The sequence below is a fragment of the Somniosus microcephalus genome, chromosome 9 (genome assembly GCF_052327205.1).
Source record: "Somniosus microcephalus isolate GS21.2 chromosome 9, FLI_Smic_1.0, whole genome shotgun sequence".
NCBI lineage: Eukaryota > Metazoa > Chordata > Chondrichthyes > Squaliformes > Somniosidae > Somniosus > Somniosus microcephalus.
The window spans coordinates 125028922-125053019 of NC_140995.1; the positions used below are offsets into that span (position 1 = coordinate 125028922).

Genomic DNA, 24098 nt, shown 5'->3' on the forward strand with positions numbered 1-24098 from the left:
AAATTAATCTTTAATTGGTACTGGACTAGAAGTTGAGAGTTCAAATCCCCGCAATATTGAATTCAATGGGCCCGATTTTGTGGATTGTGTGGGAAATGGTCGGATTCCCCGAATGTGGGGTTCTGACCCACAAAAAAATGTCAGCCAGCTGCACGCAATTTTCCCTCAAGTGGCCAATTAATTTCTAGCGTGTGGACAGCCTTGCTAATTGTCCATTTCTAGTCAGAAAGCCCCACAGTATGATGTCCTCATTCGTGGTGCTTTCAAGGTCCACAGCAAGCATTGCTTCCTCTGTTGGCTTCCAAACGAACCATACAGGATGGCAGAGGAGCCTGCAGCAGCTGTGGCCAGTGCCAGACCCCGAGCTGCCTCCAAATTCGACGAAGCTTCACTGCAGGCATTATTGGATGGGGTTAGGGCCCACAGGGACGTCCTCTTCCCTAGGTCAGGCAGGAAGAGGCCTCCCACTGAGACCAAGGCTGCATGGATGCAGGTGTCAGCAGATGTCAACTCGAATGTGCATGTAACCTTGGCATCACATCTCTAACTCCTTCCTCTACTCCCCCACAGGACCATCCAGAGCCCCCGTCCCCACTGTGGAGGAGGAAGAGGCTGTGCAGCCAGACTCCTCAGAGGAAGCTCCAACCTCGGAGGGCACAGCGTCAGCAGAAGTAAGCGCACCCAGCACCAGCGCAGACACTCACACCTCGGGGGACCTTCGGAACATAGAGTAGTGTTGTCACCTGGTGTTTCACAGCTCACAAGTGAGCCTCAGCAGATTCTGGAGACAGGGACAGCAGTGGAGAGTCCTCGTCGGAGGGCGCAGGACTCTGCCAGCTCAGCTGCGCTGCATGTCGACCCTCTGCCTCTGGGTCCATCCGCAAGAGAAGAGGTGATGGATCTCCATGCACAGATGCAGGAGTCTCTGGCAGGTTTTGTCTCCAGGGTCGCTGCGAGTGTGGAGCAAATGGAGGAGTCCATAGCGACCATGAGCAGAGCCTTTGTGGAGTCATTGGCGCATGAACACATCACCATGGAGAGGTTGGCAGCCTCCATGGAGGAGATAACTCGCCAGGGTACGGAAAACATGGTGAGTGCTCATAAGAGAATGACATCTCTTGAGGAGCGTTGGCCATCTATTGAACAGAGAAACCAGACCTTCATGGAAGTCCTTGAGTAGGACTGCCAGTGCAGAAACGGGTCCCTGTGGCCCCCTAAAGCGCAGCAAGGTGCTCTCAAGCCACTTCCAAGCACTGGCCCCTTCTGGCCTGTGCAGCTTCAGGTGAGTGAGCAGCAGCCTGGTGCTCCTGGTGCTCATCCTGCTGTTCCTGGTTCTGCTGCTGCCACCTCTGCTGCTGGAGATCCTCTAATGGCAAGAAGGGAAGAAAAAAAGGCGTCCCATGCTTCTCGTAGATGCCTCCACTGAGGAAGCGCTGAGTGAGGGTGGCGAGAGGGGCTTCCCAGGAGATCACATTGGAGACGTGTGTGAGGCTCCAACCTTCCACAGCTGTGCCTAAGCCTTGAAGAAGTAGCCCCAAGCCTGCAGCAACAAGGTCCTTCTCCATACAAATGCTCTCCGATTAAATCGCAGCTTTCCCGAATGACCTGCAGCTGACAGCAAGCAAGCCGGCAAGCTTCACGCCAGGTTTCATCAGCGGGGTTCCCCGCAGGCGTGTTTAGCGTGGGGAACCCCACAAAATCGCAACGGCCCCTGAAAATGGCATTAAACATGCCAATAATTGGTGATCAGGGTCCCGACGGCCAGTCCCGCCAGCGGCGGGCAGGACTGATTCGGGTCACAGAGAAACGGTGGTCCGAAATTCGGACGGGGTGGGGAATCAGGCGGGGGGGGGGGGGGGGGTCGCAACCCCCACCATTTCTGCGATTTTCGGGCCTCGCCCGCCTGAAAACCCGCCCGACAGCTGGCAGAAAATCCGGGCCAATATATCTGAAATTTGTGGGCTAGCACCAGAAAATGACCATGAAATCTGCTGAATCTTGTAAAGACCCCACTGGTTCACTAGTGTACTTCAGGGAAGGGAACCTGCCCCCCTTATCTGGTTTGGCCTACACGTGACCTCAATTCCACACGATGTGCTCAACTGTTAATGCTCTCAAGGCAAATAAGGATGGGCAATAAATACAGCCTTGCCAGCACTGCCCACACAAATTAAAAAAATTGTCTAGCAACTTCCCTTTTCCAAGGGGCCACTTGGTTTTTGGTTAGATTTGGCTACACTGGTACTGGCAGCCTCTGAAGCATCAACCAAGTGGCCCCTGTTCATACATGACCCTAGCCAGTGAGTGTTAGCAGACGACTAGACCAAGAACAGAAGCTCGGCCAAGTTCAACCCTATTCTTATCCGATATCCACACACATACGTTCCAGCAGAAGCCTATGGATAGTGAAAAGGATTGGAAAACCTGGCTGATGTTTGCTCTCTCTAACCTAAAGATGATAAGGCCAGTTTTAGCACCCCAACTGTTGCCCCAGCTGAGATCAGCTGACTTTGCAAAGACCAAGAATCAAACTTGGATTTTTCTGGTTTAGGAACATTATGTGACATTTCCTGCTACTGAAATATGTAGGAGTGAGGAGTCTTTCATCACTCAGCATGAGAAGAATTTAAACCCAGGTTCCAAAGGTGAAAAGTTAGGGTCTAACCCTTTGTGCCACAAGTGAACAATTTTTCTATGTTTGGAGATAACCAATGTCATAAATCCATTATAATTCACATTTTAAACCTTATAAGTCACAGATCAACAATGATAATTGCTTCAACACATTAATAAATTCAAATTTGAATTTATACTGAATAGTCCAATTACCAGCAGTAAAACTTGCTAATTCTGTATTGTCACCATAACAAGGGGCTCATTCTCATATCACATTCACACCAGATATGAAATATATTAGCAATAAAAAGACTCAAGACAAATTTTTTTTTAAAGCAATGGTTTGCAATCATAAACAAAAATAGCAGATACACAGAGTGAGTTAGTGGCTGAAACCTAATTTTCAGACTTCAGATAACAATTACAAACTGCTCAAGCTTCACACTCATAGTACATAAACCCCTTGAAAGTGGCCTGACTGTTCCAAAGCTTCTCAACAATTACTCTCAAGAAACAATGGCTTCTGTTCAATTAATAAAGCACTCAGGCACAATCTCAGCTTTCCCTCCCCAACACCTCAGCAGCCATGCAATACCATTTGCTCATGTGGCTACCTTCAATAATCACAAGATGCACCACATGACCAAACATCTGGCTTCCACACAAATGTTGTGAAAAAGCAAATAAAGGACACCAACTACGATACACTCAAATGAACTTAAAAATCCTCAAAAAGAACAAAACAGATACTCTTGTGAGTTACATGCAAAGCCCCTCATTGCCTGTAATCCCCAATGTCACAAATCTGCATAAATTGCAAATTACAGCTCACAATTGTCGCATTCCTCCTCACTGACAAGCAAGTGTTCTATTTATTCAAATTTTCATTAAACAATTCTTTTAAAATTAAAAAAAACTAACATTATTTATAAGCAGAAGACCGCATAGACCCAATCGGACATAAGGCACTTGTGTTCGGGGGAATTTTCCAACTTCACACTAGGAGCCTCACCAGCACACTGGAAATCACAGCAAGCACTGACAACACCAAAATGCACGCGGCACAAACTCCATATACTTGCCACTGACTCAATTCCCCCTTCCACGGCCTCCGTCTCAGGCTGAACCAGACTGTTTCCAACCTCAGCATCCTATTTGACCCCAAGCTGAGCTTTTGACCCCATACCCTCCATCATTAATTCCATCTCAGTGACAGTGCCGGCTGCCGCCATTTCCTCAGCCCACCTGCTCCTGAAACTCTCACCCATACCTTTATCACCGTCAGATTCTATTACTCAAATGCTCTCCTGGACAGACTTGCATCCTTCACCCTCCATAAACTCATCCGAAACTCTGCTGCCTGTGCCCTATCCAACACGAAGTCCCACTTGCCCAACACCCTGTCCTTGCTGACATCTATTCATCTCTGGTCCTCCAATGCCTCAAATTTAAAATGCTCATCTTTATGTCTAAAATTTCTTAAAGGCTTTGCCCCTTCCCATCTCTGTAACCTCTTCCTGAACTACAACCCCACCCACCACCCAAAATTGGCTCTTGTTTAAATCCCCCTTCCTTGGCCCCACCATCGGCAGCTGTACTTTAAGCTACCTAGGCCCCATACTCTCCATAAACCTTGTCACCTTTCCAAATTGCCTCTCCAACCTTAAGACGATTCTTAAATACTATGCTATCTTTGTACAAGGCCTTGGTTAGTCCAAAGGTTGGACTAACAAGAACGCTTTAGTCAGACAGTAACAAGTCCTGTCAGCTCACTTCCCCTCTAGTGGGCTGCTGTTATGAATTTATCACAGCAGCCTGCCAAATTTCGCTCACCATCTTTCTACAAGGAAACCACTGTGCAGTACAAAGGAACAACAGCAGTGGTCCTGGGCTGCATGCTGCCAAGTAAATCCATCGCCAGCAACAGTGCAACTTCCTGCTTCGTTCATAACATAGCAGAGCTTGAATAAGGTTATTTTGCCAGTCAAATGCTATCCTTTCAGCCTAACGTGGCTGTCTCACTTCTTTAGAATGAGTACACTTATTACAACATAAGGAATCTTGTAATGTATACCTAAAATTTATTTGCAATACATTGGAGACCATATTAATAAAAAATAAATGGTTTTGTTTGATAATTATGTGCAATTGAAACTATTACTGTTTCCTAACACTTGCATGATGAATCAAAAGCAAAATAAAGAGATATTTAAACAGCATCCACACATACCCATTTCCTTAACAGCACAAGAGCTAAAAATGGCTGCTGATTATTTTTTAAAAAGCTGTATTTAAATTAAAAACTCCTTCCCTGAAGAATTAACCTTTTTGAATTTGGAAATAACCTCAGGTTGTCCCAAAGCGCTTTACAGCAAATAAAGTACATTTAACGTGCAGTCACCATTGTAATGCATGAAAACGCAGCAGCCAATTTGCACACAGCAAAGTCTTGCAAACAGCAATGAAAATAATGACCAGATCATCTGTTTTAGGTGTTGGTAGAGAGATAAATGTTCAGGATAACTCACCTGTTGTTCTTCTTCGAATAGCGCCATGGGATCATTTACCTACTGCTGAGTGGGCAGACTTGGTTTAACGTCTCATCCAAAAGACAGTACACCTCCAACAGTGCTGCACTCCCTCAATACTGCAATGCACTGGAGTGCCAGCCGAGATTATGCGCTCAAATCTCTGGAGTTGGGTGAACCCACGACCTTCTGACTCAGAGGCAAGAGTGGAATTACAGCCTTCACTCTGATGTTGATAAGCATATGTTTGATCCTGCTCTGTTTGTTCATTATTTGCTGGCAGGTACTCGTCTCATGCCTCATTAATTTGGACTTAGATCTTTGAAAATCATCTCAGCCCAATCTTTTGCTTGGTCTGGCATAGCCTCTTGCATATCAGACATGTTTTGCCCCTGGCTGACTCTCTAAATCATTAGGTATGCATGTCAGACCCCTAGCATGATTCCCACTTGAGAGAGAGAGAGAGAGAGAGAGAGGGGGGGGTTGAGAGAGAGGAGGGGTTGAGTGTGAGAGAAAGAATGAGGCTGAAAGAAAGAAGAGTTGAGAAAGCGGAGTTGAGTGAGAAGGAGAAAGAGAAAGGGGGTGTAATTACCATGTGGCAAATTTACATAGGCAGTTTGCATTGTGGACAATGAAAATATAAACATAACGACAGAATTTATGACTCCAAAATTGGGGCTGAATTATGTCTGTGCACCTTGGTCCAATTATCTCAGCCTCTAACCCCGATTCACCTGAAGGTTACATTTGGTCTTGACAACCTTGTGCAACAGCAGAAGGGATTACCTAGTAGATAGTAAATAAATTTAGACTTCCGTGTTAGCTGAATACATGAATATACACTTACCCACAGCAACCGATGTCTCACAGTGATAGTAGCCATTTGGTTGTTTTCTCTTGAGCATGGAGCAGAGTTGTAGGCAAGTCACAATCTCATCACCAAAATAATGATCTTCAAAATTTTTATATAGTTCTGGAGAAAACTTCTTAATTCCCTGCAGAGAGTAAATATGGTTTTTGCTGTTATTACTTCTGTAGAAATAGGTTTGTAATCATTTTAATTAACATAGTAGTATTTTTGATGTTCTGTGTTCTGAAAGTTAATATAATTTTTATAATTACTCTAACCTTTGACAATGCACCACAACAATTTAATGATAAAACTGCAATGCTCACTTCAGTTTAGCAGATACATTTCTGAATAAAAACTTGTTTAGTTATCAAATATAATTTTGTTAACGAGTAATTTGGAAGTTACCGTATTTGAATTGAAATGTATGCACTGTTCATGGCTTGTAGTAACTGTTACAATTAGAGCTCACTCCAGATACTTTTTCTCATATGCAATAACAACTTTTATTTACATAGCGCCTTCAACATAGTAAAACATCCTAAGGCGCTTCACGGGAGCGTTATCAAACAAAGTTTGACACCAAGCCACATAAAGATATTAGGGTAGATGACAAAAAGTTTGGTCAAAGAGGTAGGTTTTAAGGAGCGTCTTAAAAGGAGGAAAAACAGGTAGAGAGACGGAGAGGTTCAGGGAGGGAATTCCAGAGCTTAGGGCCTTGGCAGCTGAAGGCATGGCTGCCAATGCTGGAACGATTAAAATTGGGGTGCGCAAAAGGCCAGAATTGGAGGAGCGCTGATATCTCGGAGGGTTGTAGGGCTGGAGGAGGTTACAGTGATAGGGAGGGGTGAGGCCATGGAGGGATTTGAAAACAAGGATAAGAATTTAAAAATCAAGGTGTTGCTTAACCAGGAGCCAATGTAGGTCAGCGAGCACAGGGGTGATTAGATAAGCAGGAATTAGTGCGAGTTAGGAAACAGGCAACAGAGTTTTGGATGACCTCAAGTTTACGGAGGGTGGAAGATGGGGAGCTAGCCAGGAGTGCCAAAATTCCACTTCCTAGCTAAGTCTTCACTCCCTATGAACAAAAATGTGACCTTATGCATGAAGTAGTCTGTAATGGAGTGCCCCAGGCAAACAATGAACCCCTTTATTGGTATCAGATAATATATTGGCCCGGATTTTGCTCTCAGTGACTCAGAGGCAAGAGTGGAATTACAGCCTTCACTCTGATGTTGATAAGCATATGTTTGATCCTACTCTGAAGGAACCTCACTGACAACTGTCTACGGAGTTTTTGCGGGCTTGTCAGCAGAGATTTCCACTAATCAGGCTCCTTTTCCAGCGTGGCGTCCTCTACAGGGTATCTATGGCATCTGTGAACAGGGCAAGCAACAGCAGTGGCTCTTCAACCAATCAAATTGAATTATTCTCATTGAGACACTCGGGGGGGAAATTTTTTAGGGGGTCAGTGGGCGCGTTTGGTGGTGGGTCGGGTGGGGGAAAAAATTGACAGCAGGTAGGGAACCCGGTCAACCCGCCGCCACGCTAGTTTTCCAGATGTTGGTTCTGTCGTCGCTGAACAGACCCGACACCAAGCAGCGGAGGAGGCAATTTAGGTGATTAAGCTTGTTAACAGCCACTTAAAAACTATTTTGAGATCACTGTTAAATTTTACGAGGTCGCCCACGGGCTCCATGCTGCTCGGGGATCACGTCAGGTAAGGAGGTCGGGAGTTGCGTGACTATGAAATCATCTCTTTACTTGACAGCTGCAAATGTGCTATAAAAGCTCCCATCTCACAGCTGTTCACTTTCCAAGGTCAGAAGCTGTTGCTTACTGCATTTGGAAGACAGATTGAGCTTTATGCAGGTTGCAAGTGTTTGGAGTAAACTGTATCAGTGTCACCTTATTGGAACAACCTCTCTCACCATTGACAGATCGCTTCTGTCATCTCAACTTTACCTGACATCTATTACATCGCATCGGTGCCCTTGAAACTATCTCAGCTTGATCCTCCGAATCCCACCACGATCAGCCCCAACCTTCTCTGCAATCAACTGAATGCTGCACAGGACACAGGGCATCAGCACCCGAGCACATTGCTGCCCGGGAGGCCAGGGATGGCCTCACTATAGCCAGATTTACTTCACTTGATGCTGTACACCCTGGCTGCCACATGATACGCCAGGTTGGCACCACTCCACACCAACACCATAAAGCATTCCTACAATGCCCAAGCTATTCCTTTCACACTCATCACCATTGCGGGGGTACCGTTATGTCTCACCATTCACTGCTACTCACTAAGCCATTTCCAAAGGTGCACACAAATCTGTCCAAGAACGCAATGTGTTGAAAATAAAGATTTCAATGCTTGACAGCACATTAACAGAAACTTCACATGAACATTGGCTAAAGCACACAAGTGCCTACCCTTGTGTGTTGTTAGTTGGTATGATTGGACAGGATGAGGGCAAGTGTGAGGGGTGGCAAGTGAGATGGGGAAGTGATAATGCAGGTAGAGAGGGATGGGTGGAGGCACAAGGTAAGTTGGTGTGAGTAAGGATGTGCAGGAGTAGGGTAGGGAAGACAGAGTGATGGAGATGTAATGAGTGGCACAGCAGGATGAGGTTGAGTGTGGCTTTGCAGTACCGTTTCATGATCTCCTGAGATCATTGAAAGGTTTGAGCCACTGCAGCCTGGTCCTCCTGATGACATCCTTGCTTGTGTCATCCTGTGCAATGTGCAACCAGGTTGCGTTAATCTCCTGGGGAGGCCTCTTCCATCCATGGGAAGGGAAGAGGACCTCCCTGCATGCTGTGACTCCCTCCATAAGCATATGAAGGGAGTCATGGGAGAGCCTGGGTGCAGCTGTGCACCTCTGTGCAGTGCTCGTCAGTGTTTGCAGCACCTCAATGCACCGTAGCACAACTTTCAAAATCAATTTGCGCATGGTCCCTTTTAGGAAACTGGCTGATGACCCGGCATCAAGTGACATCATCAGACCCGCTTCCTTCAATTGGCAGGCAAATGCGCTGGGCGGGCTTAACAAGCCCCATCAATGTAAAATCACTTTGGATAGCTGGCTGGAGCCAGCAGCGGGGTCGCAACCCGCCACCGACCCCAGCCGCACCGGACCCGTCGAGGTAGGGGAAATCGCGGTCCCAGAGTTCAAACCAGGAAGTATAAAACAGAAAATATAAATTACATTTAAATGATGTAGAGAAAGCAAAATATAGATTGGGAAATACAGATGGGATTAAGGGAGAGAGATAAGAGAGACAAACAGAAGATGTTTAAAAAAATATTTTTATTTAAAATCTGCAATATTAATTTTCTTCTGAGGGAATGAGACACCACACTTGTAAAATTAATTTTTAAGGGCCAGTGAGGTTGTTCAGCAGTAATTATCACTTATTACACCATTAAAAACATACTTACTCCTGAACGCACAAGCCCTAACATTTTCGGCTGTTTTTAGTGCGGAACTAGTGGGTAAGTATCTCAAGTTCACGCCATTAGAGTGATTTCAGTACCGAGCCTATCGGCGAGGACTGCAACAGCGCACCCTGTGGTGGAGCAGGGTATCTCTGACAGCAACTTCTGGATTTCTGGGTTTAACTGCGCATGTGCAGATGCCAGAAGTTGCTGTCAGATTTACCATGCGCCAACAGCCTTGCTGTTAATGAGTAGAGCAAAATCCGGGCCGTAGTAATTCCATTATGTCTCAGGTCACTTTGGAAGACAAATAATATTAGCCACACCAGAAATTCTTCATAACAGAGTAAACTACCAAAGAGGTTTCCTCACAGATAAATCTATCTACTGAAGCAGCAGAATTAATGAGATATTGAATGTGTTCAAACACAGCTGTTTAGAGCCAGTTCACAAAGACTTACACATATGAACCAGTCAGATGAGATGCTTTGAAAACTTCCTTGCAGAACTTGGGATACCAGCCTTCTTTGGAAATGGCAATTATTTTTGAAAGGAGCATCTTCATTCGGCTCCTACAGCAGCGGAGAAGTGGTTCACAGATTTTTAGGCCCATACTTTTTAAAGAGAGAGATCTGTGACTCACTTCACCGCTGCTGTAAGAATTGACTTCCATTCACTGTCCTCAGGGGCATTTACATGAAGTGGGCAGGCATCTACACCAGCAGCAATGCAGCTGGGAGCCCACAAGGTGGGGTGGGGTGGGAGAGAAATAGCAGTGTCAGTCAGTCACTGGAATGAAGTGGCAGCAGGGGTTCGAGATAGCAGTCTTATTTCTGAGCCAAGAAACAGAATACAGTTCTTGCAGGATTTATGTAAATGCATGCCTAGAGCTGTGTTCTATCATTGCATCTCATGGCCAAACAAAGCAATACTGTTGATATATGAAAGGTGGGGGATTTTTATACTTATACTTTGAAGATAGGCAACATTCGGTGCTTTGTGCGAATTGTAAATGCACAATATTTGCACTTTACATAACCTGATAATACTTGGATCAAAGCACCATTAGTTCAATCAACCCACTTCTGATCAGGACAGGAGCACTATGATTGTTTCTAGTGGTACATTCAATCTTGAAAAATTTTGCAATCAAAATATTTGTATATTAAGGATTGTTTGCCCCGTCAAAGGAATATTGCAGCCCCTTTGTCTCTCTAGCCTATTTGTAATGAATAAATAATTTCCATTTTGAGTTTGACGTATTGAAACTGATTTAAACTAAGAGGTACAGAAAGAAAAAGATAAGAAAGCACTGAAAAAATATTCCATTTTTGTCAGAGTAACATCCACTGCATGCTGTACAAATAAAAAATAAACAGCAAATGCTGAGAAATCTGAAATAATCCACCCAACACTGTTTGTTCCTACTAGTCAATGAACCAGAAACTAACAATGCAGTTTACAAGTCAGTGAAATTTCCAAACACCTTATCAGAGAAATATTAAAAACATTCAGCAACTAATGATGCATTTGCACAGTGCACTGGAGCATCAACATATGGTATCAGAGTGATTATATGAAGATTCAATTCCCACCGAGTTCTTGATCTTTAGCGCATTGCTAAGGAAAAATACTGAGCAATTTCAGACACATCCTGACAGAAAGTAAAAATCAGAGGCAGAGTAATTTTTGGCCCACTTTTGCACAGTTCCTGGTGAAGGCCTGTAATGTAATTGCTAGGGATAAAAACAGAGAGAGTTTACACTGACAAAAATGTATATTTAAAATGTTAAAATTATTTTTAACCTGGCAAATATGGGGCAATGTAACTTAACATTTATTTGCACATCATAAACGAAAACTATGAGTTATTATAGTGGTTTTTGGGACGTAAACCAGTTCTGAAAATCTGACAACCTAAACACATGATTCTCTGAAAATTTAGGCACAGTTCACGAGTTAATCTCATTTTTAACATACTTCAATTTTAAGCCTGCCACTGAAACATGTAATTTCCAATCAGTTTGGATGGGCAAAGATGGGGAAAAAATGTTTAAGTTTTATCAGGTCACTTAAAAATTAAAACAAACGTCAGATCCATTTATAAAGTTCTTCATCTTCTAACACATCAAATAAAATGTTTCAAATTTATTGCGATGCACAATTATCTCATTATAAATCTACAGAAACTGAATAATCATACACAGTGTAATAATTGGGAGCCTTGAGCCAACTTGATTACTAATAACCTAGAACAAATTGAAAATAATTGATTGTAGGCGTTTGATTCTAGTTCGTAGCAGAAATTTCCGTACAAGCAAAGTAATTTGTAAACGTCAGAAGTTCATAATTCATTTATATCAAAACTCTATTCATCTCCCTTTTACCATCTGAGGTGGAAAGAAAGATTGCCCTTATCTCGCATTTAGCTCCATTGCTTGGTGCATGGGGAATACTTGTGTTTTAAATGTGATGTACCAATTTATTTATGTACTCCGCTCCCCTTTTTTCATTGCCTTTCTCCTCTCTCAGACTTTCAGGTTGCACTTATCCAGAAGCTACCAGTCTGAGCAGTATCTGTGGCGTGTAGTGCACAATCGGGAGGCGCAAGTTATACTACCAACTGCGGCAGGCAGTGAGGCTAGCCACAAAGGAGCTCATTTTTAATTTGAGCGCGCACGCAGGATCACCCGTACTCTCCGAATATAACAAACATTGAAAAGTAAATTTATAGAGTGCGTAGGAGGTCTAACTAAACTGACAAGCTCACCCAGAGAGATCGTAAGAATTACAGGGCTATGAGAAGAATGAAAATTTGCATTGCTGCAGTCTCGGATACTCATCTGAGGATTGTTTTAAGTTCAGAAATGAGGTCTTTCCATTCAAAATTGTTTACATTTTCAACTCAGTGAACCGAAGAAAATTTAATGCTTGACTGAATTAAATTGATAGTTGTTGGTGGAAGGGGGAATTGCATTGTGAGTATTAAATTACTTCCTATACTGAAATAACAACAAAAAATGCTGGAAAAACTCAGCAGGTCAGGCAACATCCGTGGAGAGAAATTTGAGTTGACGTTTCGGGTCGAACCCTTCTTCAAAACTGGGAAGAAAAGATGATAGATCGGAGGCAGGGCTGCGATCGGACAAAAGAATAAAAGAAACAAAAGAAGTAAAAGAGACAATAAAAGGTATTAGAAGCTAGACGAGATGGTAATAGGCTGAGATTAGGTGTAAAGTGTACTGGCAGGGCAAGAGATAGCTGCCAGGTGTGAGAGAGAAACAAAAGGAAAGGGGGGGAGGGGGGGGAAAAGGAGTGGAAAAATTACAAGAAGAAATGAAATAGGGGCCGAGGTTATGATCTGAAATTGTTGAACTCGATATTGAGTCCGGAAGACTACAGAGTGCCTAATCGGAAGATGAGGTGCTCTTCCTCGAGTTTACGTTGAGCTTCCGTGGAACAATACAAGAGGCCAAGGACGGTGAGGTCCGAGTGGGAATGGAGCGGTGAATTAAAATGACAGGCGACCGGAAGCTCGGGGTCACCCTTACGGACTGAACGGAGGTGTTCTGCAAAGCGGTCACCCAATCTGCGTTTGGTCTCCCCAATGTAGAGGAGACCGCATCGTGAGCAGCGAATACAGTATACTAGATTGCAAGAAGTACAAGTAAATCGCTGTTTCACCTGGAAGGGGTGTTTGGGGCCCTGGACAGTGGGAAGGGGGGAGGTATAGGGGCAGGTGTTACATCTCCTCTGCTTGCACGGGAAGGTGCCAGGCGAAGGGGAAGGGCTGTTTGGGGTGATAGAGGAGTGGACTAGGGTGTCTCGGAGGGAGCGGTCACTGCAGAATGCTGAAAGGGGAGGGGAGAGGAAGATACGTTTGGTGGTGGGATCACTTTGGAGGTAGCGGAAATGCCGGAGGATGATCCGTTGAATGTGGAGGCTGGCGGGGTGAAAAGTGAGGACATAGAAACATAGAGATAGGAACAGGAGTAGGCCATTCGGCCCTTCGAGCCTGCTCCGCCATTCAATGAGATCATGGCTGATCTTCATCTGAGATCTTAGCTGATCTTACCAGTTCAGTACCCCGTCCCCGCCTTTTCTCCGTAACCCTTAATCCCCTTAGCCTTCAGAAATATATCCAATTCTCTCTTGAAAATATTTATTGAATTAGCCTTCACAGCCCTCTGTGGCAGGGAATTCCACAGGCTCACCACTCTTTGAGTGAAGAAATTCTTCCTCATCTCTGTTTTAAATGATTTGCCCGCTATTTTTAGACTGTGGCCCCTGGTTCTGTGCTCCCCTGCCATTGGAAACATTCTCTCTGAATTCAGCCTGTCCAGGCCTGCCATAATTTTATATGTTTCGATGAGATCCCCTCTCAATCTTCTAAACTCCAGTGAGTACAAGCCCAAACTATTCAATCTCTCCTCGTAGGTCATTCCCGCCATTCCAGGTATCAGCCTGGTGAATCGCCGCTGCACTCTTTCCATGGCAAGAACATCCTTCCGCAGATGGGGCGACCAAAACTGTACACAATACTCCAGATGCGGTCTCACCAGCACCTTGTACAGCTGTAGTAAGGTATCCCTATTCCTATACTCGAACCCCCTTGATATGAAGGCCAACATACCATTTGCCTTCTTAATCGCCTGTTGCACCTGCATGCTCTCCTTCAGTGACTGGTGCACAAGAACACCCAGGTCCCTCTGCACTTCCCCATCTCCCAATCTATTGCCATTTAGATAATAATCTACCCTCCTGTTTTTACCCCCAAAGTGGATAACCTCGCATTTATCCACATTATAGTGCATCTGCCACGTATCCGCCCATTCCCCCAACCTGTCCAAATCGCACTGTAGCCTCTTGACATCCTCATCAGAGCCCACCCCTCCTCCTAGTTTAGTGTCGTCAGCGAATTTGGAAATATTGCATCCAATTCCCTGATCCAGATCATTTATATATATTGTGAACAGCTGGGGTCCCAGGACAGATCCTTGCGGCACCCCGCTGGTCACTGCCTGCCACTCCGAAAACGAGCCGTTTATTCCAACTCTCTGTTTTCTATCCGCCAGCCAGTTCTCTATCCACGTTAATACTTTGCCCCCAATCCCATGAGCCTTAATTTTGCATGATAATCTTTTGTGTGGAACCTTATCGAAGGCTTTCTGGAAGTCAAGGTACACCACATCCACTGGCTCTCCCCCATCTATTTTACCAGTTACTTCCTCAAAAAATTCCAGCAGATTAGTCAAACACGATTTACCCTTTGTAAATCCATGTTGACTCTGTCCGATCCTTTCCCCATTTGTCAAGTGCTCCGCTATTTTATCCTTAATAATGGACTCTAGCATTTTGCCCACAACCGATGTAAGGCTTACTGGTCTATAATTCCCTGCTTTCTCTCTACCCCCCTTTTTAAATATTGGGGTAACATTAGCTACCCTCCAATCCACGGGTACTGTTCCCGAGTCAATGGAGTTCCGGAAGATGATCCTTAGAGCATCTGCTATCTCCAGGGCCACCTCCTTAAGTACCCTAGGATGTAGTTTATCAGGCCCCGGGGATTTGTCGGCCTTCAGTCCCCTCAACTTACCCAGCACCATATCCCTAGAGATACTAATTTCTGTCAGCTCCTCCCTCTCATTAGTCCCTATGTTTGCCGATATTCCTGGGAGGTTATTTGTGTCCTCCTTTGTGAATACAGAACCAAAGTATGAGTTTAATTGGTCTGCCATTTCCTTATTCTCCATTATATATTCTCCCGAATCGGACTGCAAGGGACCGACTTGGGATTTTACCAGTCTTTTCCTCCTGATATACCGATAAAAGCTTTTGCAGTCTGTCTTTATGTTTGCTGCAAGTTTACTTTCGTATTCTATTTTCCCCTTCCTGATTAATCCCTTTGTCCTCTTTTGCTGTATCCTGTACTGCCCCCAATCTTCCGGTCTGGTGCTTTTTTTTGCCAGTTGATATGCCCTTTTTTTTGATTTTATGCTGTCCCTAATTTCCCTCGTTATCCACGGTTGAGCCACCTTTTTAGGTTTATTTTTATGCCAAACCGGTATAAACATGTTCTGGAATTCTTCCATTCTATCTTTGAATGCTTGCCATTGTCTATCCACTGTCAATCCCCCCAGAAACACCACCCAATCAATCTTACCCAATTCCCATCTCATACCCTCGTAATTCCCTTTATTTAAGTTCTGGACCTTAGTCTCTGATTCAATTTCCTCACTCTCCATCTCGACTGAGAGCTCGATCATATTATGATCGCTCTGACCCAAGGGGCCTCGTACAAGAAGATTGTTGATAAGTCCCTTCTCATTGCACAATACCCAGTCTAAAATGGCCTGATCTCGAGTCGGCTCCTCGACATATTGGTCCAGATAACCGTCCCGAAAACATTCCAGGAATTCCTCCTCCTCAGAATTTTTACTAATTTGGGTAGTCCAATCAATATGTAAATTAAAGTCACCCATGATGACAGCTGTGCTCTTATCGCACGCTTCTCTAATTTCCCTTTTTATGCCTTCCCTCACCTCCATATTACTATTTGGAGGCCTATATATCACACCCACTAACGTTTTCCTCCCCTTGCTATTTCTCATTTCTACCCATACAGATTCCGTTTCATCCGAGTTAATATCCTTCCTTTCCATTGCATTAATCCCCTCCTTTACCAGCAATGCTACCCCACCTCCCCTACCTTTTTGCCGATCCTTCCTAAATATTGTATATCCCTGGATGTTAAGTTCCCAGCCTTGCCCACCCTGCAGCCACGTTTCTGTAATCCCAATCAAATCATACTTGTTTACCTCTATTTCCACAACTAATTCATCCACCTTGTTCCTAATGCTTCTAGCATTAAGATACAAAGCCTTCAGGCTTGCTTTTTTCACACTCTCATTATGAATTAGTTTGGCCCTTTGTGTTTCTCTCCTTTGCTTATTGCTTCTCACCTTTCTACCATCTATTTCTGACTTCATATGACTTCCCTCTTTTCCACTATCTAGGTTCCCATCCCCCTGCCAAATTAGTTTAAATCCTCCCGAACCGCCCTAGAAAATATTACCCCGAGGACATCGGCTCCCTCACAGCTCAGGTGTAGACCGTCCCCTTGGTACAGGTCACTCCTCCCCAAGAACTGGTTCCAATGCCTCAAGAATTTAAATCCCTCTCCCTTGCACCACTGCTCAAGCCACGTATTTAGCTTATCTATCTTACTCTCTCTAAACTTATTAGCTCGTGGCACTGGTAGCAATCCAGAGATTACTACCTTTGAGGTCCTACTTTTCAATTTAGCTCCTAACTCCCTAAATTCAGCTTGTAGGACCTCCTCCCTCTTTTTACCTACATCGTTGGTACCTACATGTACCACGACAACTGGCTGATCCCCCTCCCCCTTCAGAATGCTCTGCACCCGCTCCGAGACATCCTTGACCCTTGCACCAGGGAGGCAACATACCATCTTGGAGTCTCGGTCTCGGCCACAGAAACTCCTATCTATCCCCCTTACAATTGAATCCCCTATCACTATAGCCCTATCCCTTTTTTTCCCACCCTTCTGTGCAGCAGAGCCAGTCATGGTGCCCTGAACCTGGCTGCTGGTGCCTTCCCCTGATAAGTCATCTCCCCCAACAGTACCCAAAACGGTAAACCTGTTTTGGAGGGAGATGACCGCAGGTGACTCCTGCACTACCTTCCTGCCTTTACCCTGCCTTTTGGTCACCCATTTACTGTCTGAGCTAGCCTTTACCTGCGGTGTGACCAACTCACTGAATGTGCTATCCACAACATCCTCAGCATCGCGTATGCTCCAGAGTGAGTCCATTCGCAGCTCCAGCGCCGCCATGCGGTCTGCTAGGAGCTGCAGCTGGACACAATTCCTGCACACATAGTTGTCAGGGACAGTGTCCCTGATTTCCCACATGGCACAGGAGAAGCATGACACGGGTCCGAGCTGCCCTTCCATGACTTAACCCTTACAATACCCTTTTATTTACTACGATTTAGCTTAACTATTGAATTCTACTTAGAATAAGTTTGTGAAAGTACTCACCAACCAGTCACCTACCTGTTTTCTGGTGTTGTATTTTCACTGCCGCCTCCTGTCCTGGAACCTTCTCCACCTAGGTTAGGCTCCTGAAATAAAATAAATTGAACCTACCTTTTCAACTTCCCCTAACCCCTAAAAGGTTAGAGGAGGTGGAAGGGTGGGAGACACTACACTGTAGTGTTTCGGGTTTAGCAACAGCTCCACCTATATAAGAGTTACTGGCCTCCTGCTCTCCCGTCTGCACCAGCTGTGAAAGAAAAAGCCCGCGAAAGGTGAGCTTTTAAACTCACCAGTTACTGGCCTCCTGCTCTCCCGACTGCCCCAGCTGTGGTCTCGGGCCTCGCCTCTCTCCGGTTTTTATACCGGCTCTGAATCACTGCTCCCGACTGGTCTCGGGCCTCGCTGGTCGCCGGGTTTTCTCCCGAGCTCCTCCTCGCTGCTCCCGCTGCTCCCGACTGGTCTCGGGCCTCGCCTCTCTCCGGTTTTTATACCGGCTCTGAATCACTGCTCCCGACTGGTCTCGGGCCTCGCTGGTCGCCGGGTTTTCTCCCGAGCTCCTCCTCGCTGCTCCCGCTGCTCCCGACTGGTCTCGGGCCTCGCCTCTCTCCGGTTTTTATACCGGCTCTGAATCACTGCTCCCGACTGGTCTCGGGCCTCGCTGGTCGCCGGGTTTTCTCCCGAGCTCCTCCTCGCTGCTCCCGCTGCTCCCGACTGGTCTCGGGCCTCGCCTCTCTCCGGTTTTTATACCGGCTCTGAATCACTGCTCCCGACTGGTCTCGGGCCTCGCTGGTCGCCGGGTTTTCTCCCGAGCTCCTCCTCGCTGCTCCCGCTGCTCCCGACTGGTCTCGGGCCTCGCCTCTCTCCGGTTTTTATACCGGCTCTGAATCACTGCTCCCGACTGGTCTCGGGCCTCGCTGGTCGCCGGGTTTTCTCCCGAGCTCCTCCTCGCTGCTCCCGCTGCTCCCGACTGGGACAAGGGGAACCCTATCGTGGTTCCGGGAGGGAGGGGCGGGGGTGAGGGCAGAAGTGCGGGAGATAGAACGGGCACGGTCGAGGGCCGTGTCAACCACGGTAGAGGGGAATCCTCGGTTGCGGAAAAAGGAAGACATGTCTGAAGCACTGGTGTGGAAGGTGGTTACAAAATTATTGAAATAATAAAAGCAGCTAATATTTACACTTCAAACATAATATGCACTGGGAAACAGCGGAATACAAAATATATACCATTCATAAGAATCACATACAAATATCAGAGCCTAAGACGACTCCTTCCTCACATAAAATTCTCTTCTACTCTGAATGGCATATCCTTTATATAACACATAGCCGAGAGGAAATTAAATAAAGAATAGATGTCAAAGACCTATTGGATACCATAATAATTTAATGAATAAAACTAACCAAATAGCATATAAGTGGCCACCGATCGAACATCATAATGTGCTCAATGTCTTTAACAAATGGTCTTTGATTTTAAATAGCTTTTTTTAACATGATACCCCACTGCAGTGCAGCAAGCTACACATGATACCAGCAGATCTCCCGCAGCATGGCTTAGTGAGTTAGAGGATACACTGAGGGTGATTTCAACATTGGGTGCCAGCCACCCAAAAATTTGCTGAGAGGAGTGTGCCTCATTTGTTTACTACTGGAGGTGGGGGGAGGGGGTTGGAATTCTGATGACTCCCCTGTGGACTTGAGCCAGACTGGCAGACTAAAGGTGGGGGGGGGGGGTGGAGGAGGCAATCGTGAGGAAGTGGGTATTGGCCAGCAGCAGGGAAGAAGAATTTTGTTGGCCTGAGAGCAGCATTTAGCAGTGGAAATCTTACTGGCATTCTCTATCGGTAAACTGTTAAACTCCAACAACAACAACTTGTATTTATATAGCGCCTTTAACGTAGTAAAACGTCTAAAGGCACTGCACAGGAGTATTTTAAGACAAAAATTTGACACCGAGCCACAGAAGGATAAGTTAGAGCAGGTTACCAAAAGCTTGGTCAAAGAGGTAGGTTTTAAGGAGCGTCTTAAAGCAGGAAAGAGAGGTAGCGAGGCAAACAGGTTTAGGCAGGGAATTCCAGAGCTTAGGGCCTAGACAACAGAAGGCACGGCCACCAAAGGTTGAGCGATTATAACCAGGGATCCTCAAGAGGGCAGAATTAGAGGAGCGCAGGTATCTCGGGGGTTGTGGGGCTGAAGGAGATTACAGAGATAGGAAGGGGCGAGGCCATGGAGGGATTTGAAAACAAGGATGAGAATTTTGGAATCGAGGCGCTGCTTAACCGGGAGCCAATGTAGGTCAGCGAGCACAGGGGTGATGGGCGAACGGGACTTGGTACGAGTTAGGACACGGGCAGCCGAGTTTTGGATGACCTCAAGTTTACGTAGGGTGGAATGTGGGAGGCCAGCCAGGAGTGCATTGGAATAGTCAAGTCTAGAGGTAACAAAGGCATGGATGAGGATTTCAGCAGCGGATGAGGTGAGGCAAGGGCGGAGACGGGCGATGTTATGGAGGTAGAAGTAGGCGGTCTTTGTTATTCTGCGGATATGTGGTCGGAAGCTCATTTTAGGGTCAAATATGACGCCAAGGTTGCGAACAGTGCGGTTCAGCCTCAGACAGATGTTAGGGAGACGGTGGAATCGGTGGCTAGGGAACGGAGTTTGTGGCAGGGACCGAAAACAATGGCTTCGGTTTTCCCAATATTTAAATTGGAGAAAATTTTTGCTCATCCAGAACTGTATGTCGGACAAGCAGTCTGACAATTTAGACACCTTGGAGGGGTCAAGAGAAGAGGTGGAGCTGAGTATCTTCAGTGTACATGTGGAAACTGACGCTGTGTTTTCGGATGATGTCGCCAAGGGGCAGCATGTAGATGAAAAATAGGAGGGAGCCAAGGATAGATCCTTGGGGGACATCAGAGCTAACGATGCAGGAGCGGGAAGAGAAGCCGTTGCAGGTGATTCTCTGGTTACGATTAGATAGATAAGAATGGAACAAGGCGAGTGCAGTCCCACCCAGCTGGACGACAGTGGAGAGACGTTGCAGAAGGATGGAGTGGTCAACCATGTCAAAGGCTGCAGACAAGTCAAGAAGGACGAGGAGGGATAGTTTATCTTTGTCAGTCACAAAAGATGTCATTTGTGACTTTGATGAGAGCCGTTTCGATACTGTGGCAAGGGCAGAAACCTGATTGGAGGGATTCAAACATGGAATTGCGGGAAAGATGGGCACGGATTTGGGAGGCGACAACACGTTCAAGGACTTTTCAGAGGAAAGGGAGGTTGGAGATGGGGCGGTAGTTTGCAAGGACGGAGGGATCAAGGTTTGGTCCTTTGAGGAGAGGGGTGATGATGGCAGTTTTGAAGTAGAGGCGGACAGTACCTGAGGAGAGAGAACCGTTAACAATATCAGCTAACATGGGAGCCAGAAAAGGAAGTTGGGTGGTCAGCAGTTTGGTGGGAATAGGGTCAAGGGAGCAGGAGGTGGGTCTCATAGACAAGATGAGCGCAGAGAAGTCATGAAGGGAGATCGGAGAGAAACTGGAGAAAGATGTGAGTTCAGGGCTAGGGCAGGGGGGAGCCTTAGAGGAAGTTTGGCCCAGTGGGCATGGGGAAAGAAGGGAAGTGCACTATCCCTGCACACATTTGTGGTTTCCTAAGCCAAAGTGGGATGTTCTTTATCTGCACTCTGGCAAACAGAAATTCAACATATATTCTCAGTTGCTTCATTCAGAAACTCTTAAACATAGTTATGGGTTTCTGCATGTGCAAGACACCTGGCTGACCAAGAAAGTCTGGTTGCTATGTGTAATAAAATCATAAACATACTGGTCCTGAAATTTCACAGGTGACCTACTCATCTCCCAGAGGAGACTGGCGGAAACACCAAGGAAAGAGGTGTAACCCCTTACAGAATTTAAGGGCCATTCTTTTTGAATGCATATCAGATGTTGGTATATCCAATGACCAGCACAATTCTTCCTCCCATGTTACTTAAAGAGTTAATGAGGATTGTTTGTAAAGTATCATTGAAGCTAACACGGTGTCAAACTCACTCAAATGCGATGATTTGTTTTCTGCTAATATCGTCACACTGGCAAAGAAGTTACATGCTTCTTTTTGCAATTTTAGAATTCGTCTTTGATGTGTTCACTGCACAGCCGAGGAAGTCACACTGGGCTGGATTTTCCTAAGCCCCTGGAGTCGGGTTGGAGGCGTGCGGGCGATAAAAATCGGAGATCCGGGGGTCCCGACCCCATCCCGCCTCCATGTCAATTTCATAGGAGTCGGGTTGCCGACAAGTGCTGGAACCCGACTCCCAGAGGCGGGAAGGGATTAAAGGCAATTAAACTGCCTGTTAACAGGTAGTTAACAGGTAGTTTTTTGCCTATTCGCGATTTTTATTGCTGGTTTGTGGGCTTCCCGACAGTTCCAAACCACGAAAAGTTTTCGAGGCGGGACGTGGGTCTGAGGTCTTGGAGGGGTCGAGATGCCCAGTGTTCAGGTGAGTGAGGGGTGCAGGAGTGCAAAGGTAAGTGTTTTGCAAGTGTTTAAAGTGTTTAAATAAGTGTAACTTACTTTTACTTACCTGTCCTGCATTCCGGTGTCGGGAGTCGGCTGCAAGAACCACAGAAGCTCCGATTTAAAAAAAAAAATCAGCTTCTTGGTTTCTGCAGCAAAATGATTTTAAAGTTATCCTGAGAAAGGACGGAGGCTGAATTAGCAGTTTTTCAGTGCTTGACAGCTTCAAACAGCTGTTAAACACTGATATTTCATCTGCCAAAAGCTTTTGACAGATGAAATGTCAATCTCTGATGTCACCTGTTGCCGGGTGGCCCTTAATTGGTCTGCTGAGCCCACAGGGCGGGCTCAACAAGGTCAGAGGAAAATCCAGTGGGTTGGCCACATCTCCATGGAGGCGGGACAACAAGCCCGAATGTGGGTTTCCCACCTCCAACCCGCCCCCGTAGCAAAATCCAGCCCACTGAATTACCTGCACCCACGAGCAAAATTTGTTTCTATTTCGTTGACAGGATCAGAGTGTTGCTCAATGCTCACCAATTTTTTCAATATATTCCAGAGGGGAGAGGAGGATAATTTTTTTTAATTTTTTTTTTACACAGCGCGTTATGATGATCTGGAATGCACTGCCAAAAAGGGTGGTCGAAGCGGATTCAACAGTAACTTTCAAAAGGAAATTGGATATATACTTGAACTGGAAGTTTGCAGGGCTATGGGGAAAGAGCAGGGGAGTGGGACTAATTCAATCGCTCTTTCAAAGTGCCGGCACGGCATGATGGGCCGAATGGCCTCTTTCTGCACTGTATGATTCTTAATCTTGACAATAATAAGTGAATGACTGGGATTTTTTTTCTCTGTTTTGTAATTACAGCAGCAGGAAAGCCAAAGCAGACACATATATAAATAAAAATAAATAGCATGCAGAAAATATAGCACTTGTAGAATATACTGCAATGGATTACAGTAGATGGAAAAGTTTCACATATTGCAATTGCTAAGTGATTATAAATGGAATGTAACATAATGATTATCTACTTATCGAGTAAATACTTTCCCAGTAACAAATAGATTTTACGGTTTATAAATAGGGGAAAAAAACACTATAGGGTAGAAATTCCAATCGAGGTAGTGGAACTGTGGCGCAATCCTGGTGGGGGTGGTGCAATCTTAGGCAGAATTCAGATATACCAGTTTTCCATTCTTCGCAACTTCCCTGGTATTTTGCACTCCAAGGAGGGGAGGGCAGATGCTTCTTAGGCCCATCTCAGTTATATCCCTGACCAGCTTAGGGGGGGGGGGATATGTGGGGAGTTTCTGGGCTATCCCAGGAATTCCATCCAGCTTGTTACTAGCGGAGTGCTAGCAGCAGAGAGTGCCTTTGAGAGTTTGGGTAAGGGAGAGTGTTTTGGCAAGTGGGGTGTGCGGTGCTATTTTTGTTCTGTTTTCGTCTTGTTCTTCCTGCCAGTCTCAGGATTAGCAAACATCGCAGAGGCGGAGCAGCGAGGCGAGGCCCAGTCGAGGCAGCGGGTGTCGAGTCGGAGCAGCGAGGCGAGGCAGCCTAAACAGGCTCCACAGGCAACATTCCAAAGGGAGGTCAGAATTCAAAAGTGACATCACAGCCAAGCTGGTAGGTGATTGGCTGGTTGGTGAGTACTTTTCCTTCCCTTTTAAACCTTTATAAGTTGGTAAGTTCAATTAAATAGAGGTGTGATATTCATCATCTAGAATCGGGGCAGAGGGTATTTAAAAATAATAATAAATTAAATTAATTACATAGAATGGCAGAGCAGGTGATGTGTTACTGCTGCAATATGTGGGAGCTGGTGGACACCATTGATGTTCACAGTGATCACATTTGCAGTAAGTGTTGGCTGCTCGAGGAACTCCGGCTCCGTGTTGATGAGCTGGAGTCCGAGCTTCAAACACTGCAACACATCAGGGAGGGGGAGAGTTACCTGGACTCTGTGTTCCAGGAAGTAGTCACACCAATTAGATTAACTAATTCAGATGTAGTCCGTGGTCAGGGACAGGAGGGTGTGACTATGAGTGAGGCAGGTACGGGGATCCAGGAGGTAGTGTTGGAGGA

At 45.7% G+C, this 24098-nt stretch overlaps 1 protein-coding gene across 15 annotated transcripts in view; it reads right to left on the reverse strand.

Annotated features, from left to right (window-relative positions):
- The window catches only part of akap7 (A kinase (PRKA) anchor protein 7), a 209997-nt gene that overhangs the window by 95771 nt on the left and 90128 nt on the right, over positions 1 to 24098 (reverse strand). For 8 of the 15 annotated variants that reach the window (XR_015079540.1, XR_015079539.1, XR_015079538.1 and 5 more), the window contains one exon: positions 5991 to 6139. Coding sequence is in view for 7 of the 15 variants with exons in the window: in XM_085997133.1 (XP_085853259.1) it covers positions 5992 to 6139 (148 nt within the window). In the remaining 8 variants the exon portion in view is untranslated. Of the gene's footprint in view, positions 1 to 5990; positions 6140 to 24098 lie in introns of those variants that run through there. The other 7 variants (XM_085997133.1, XM_085997131.1, XM_085997139.1 and 4 more) reach the window with 1 other exon arrangement.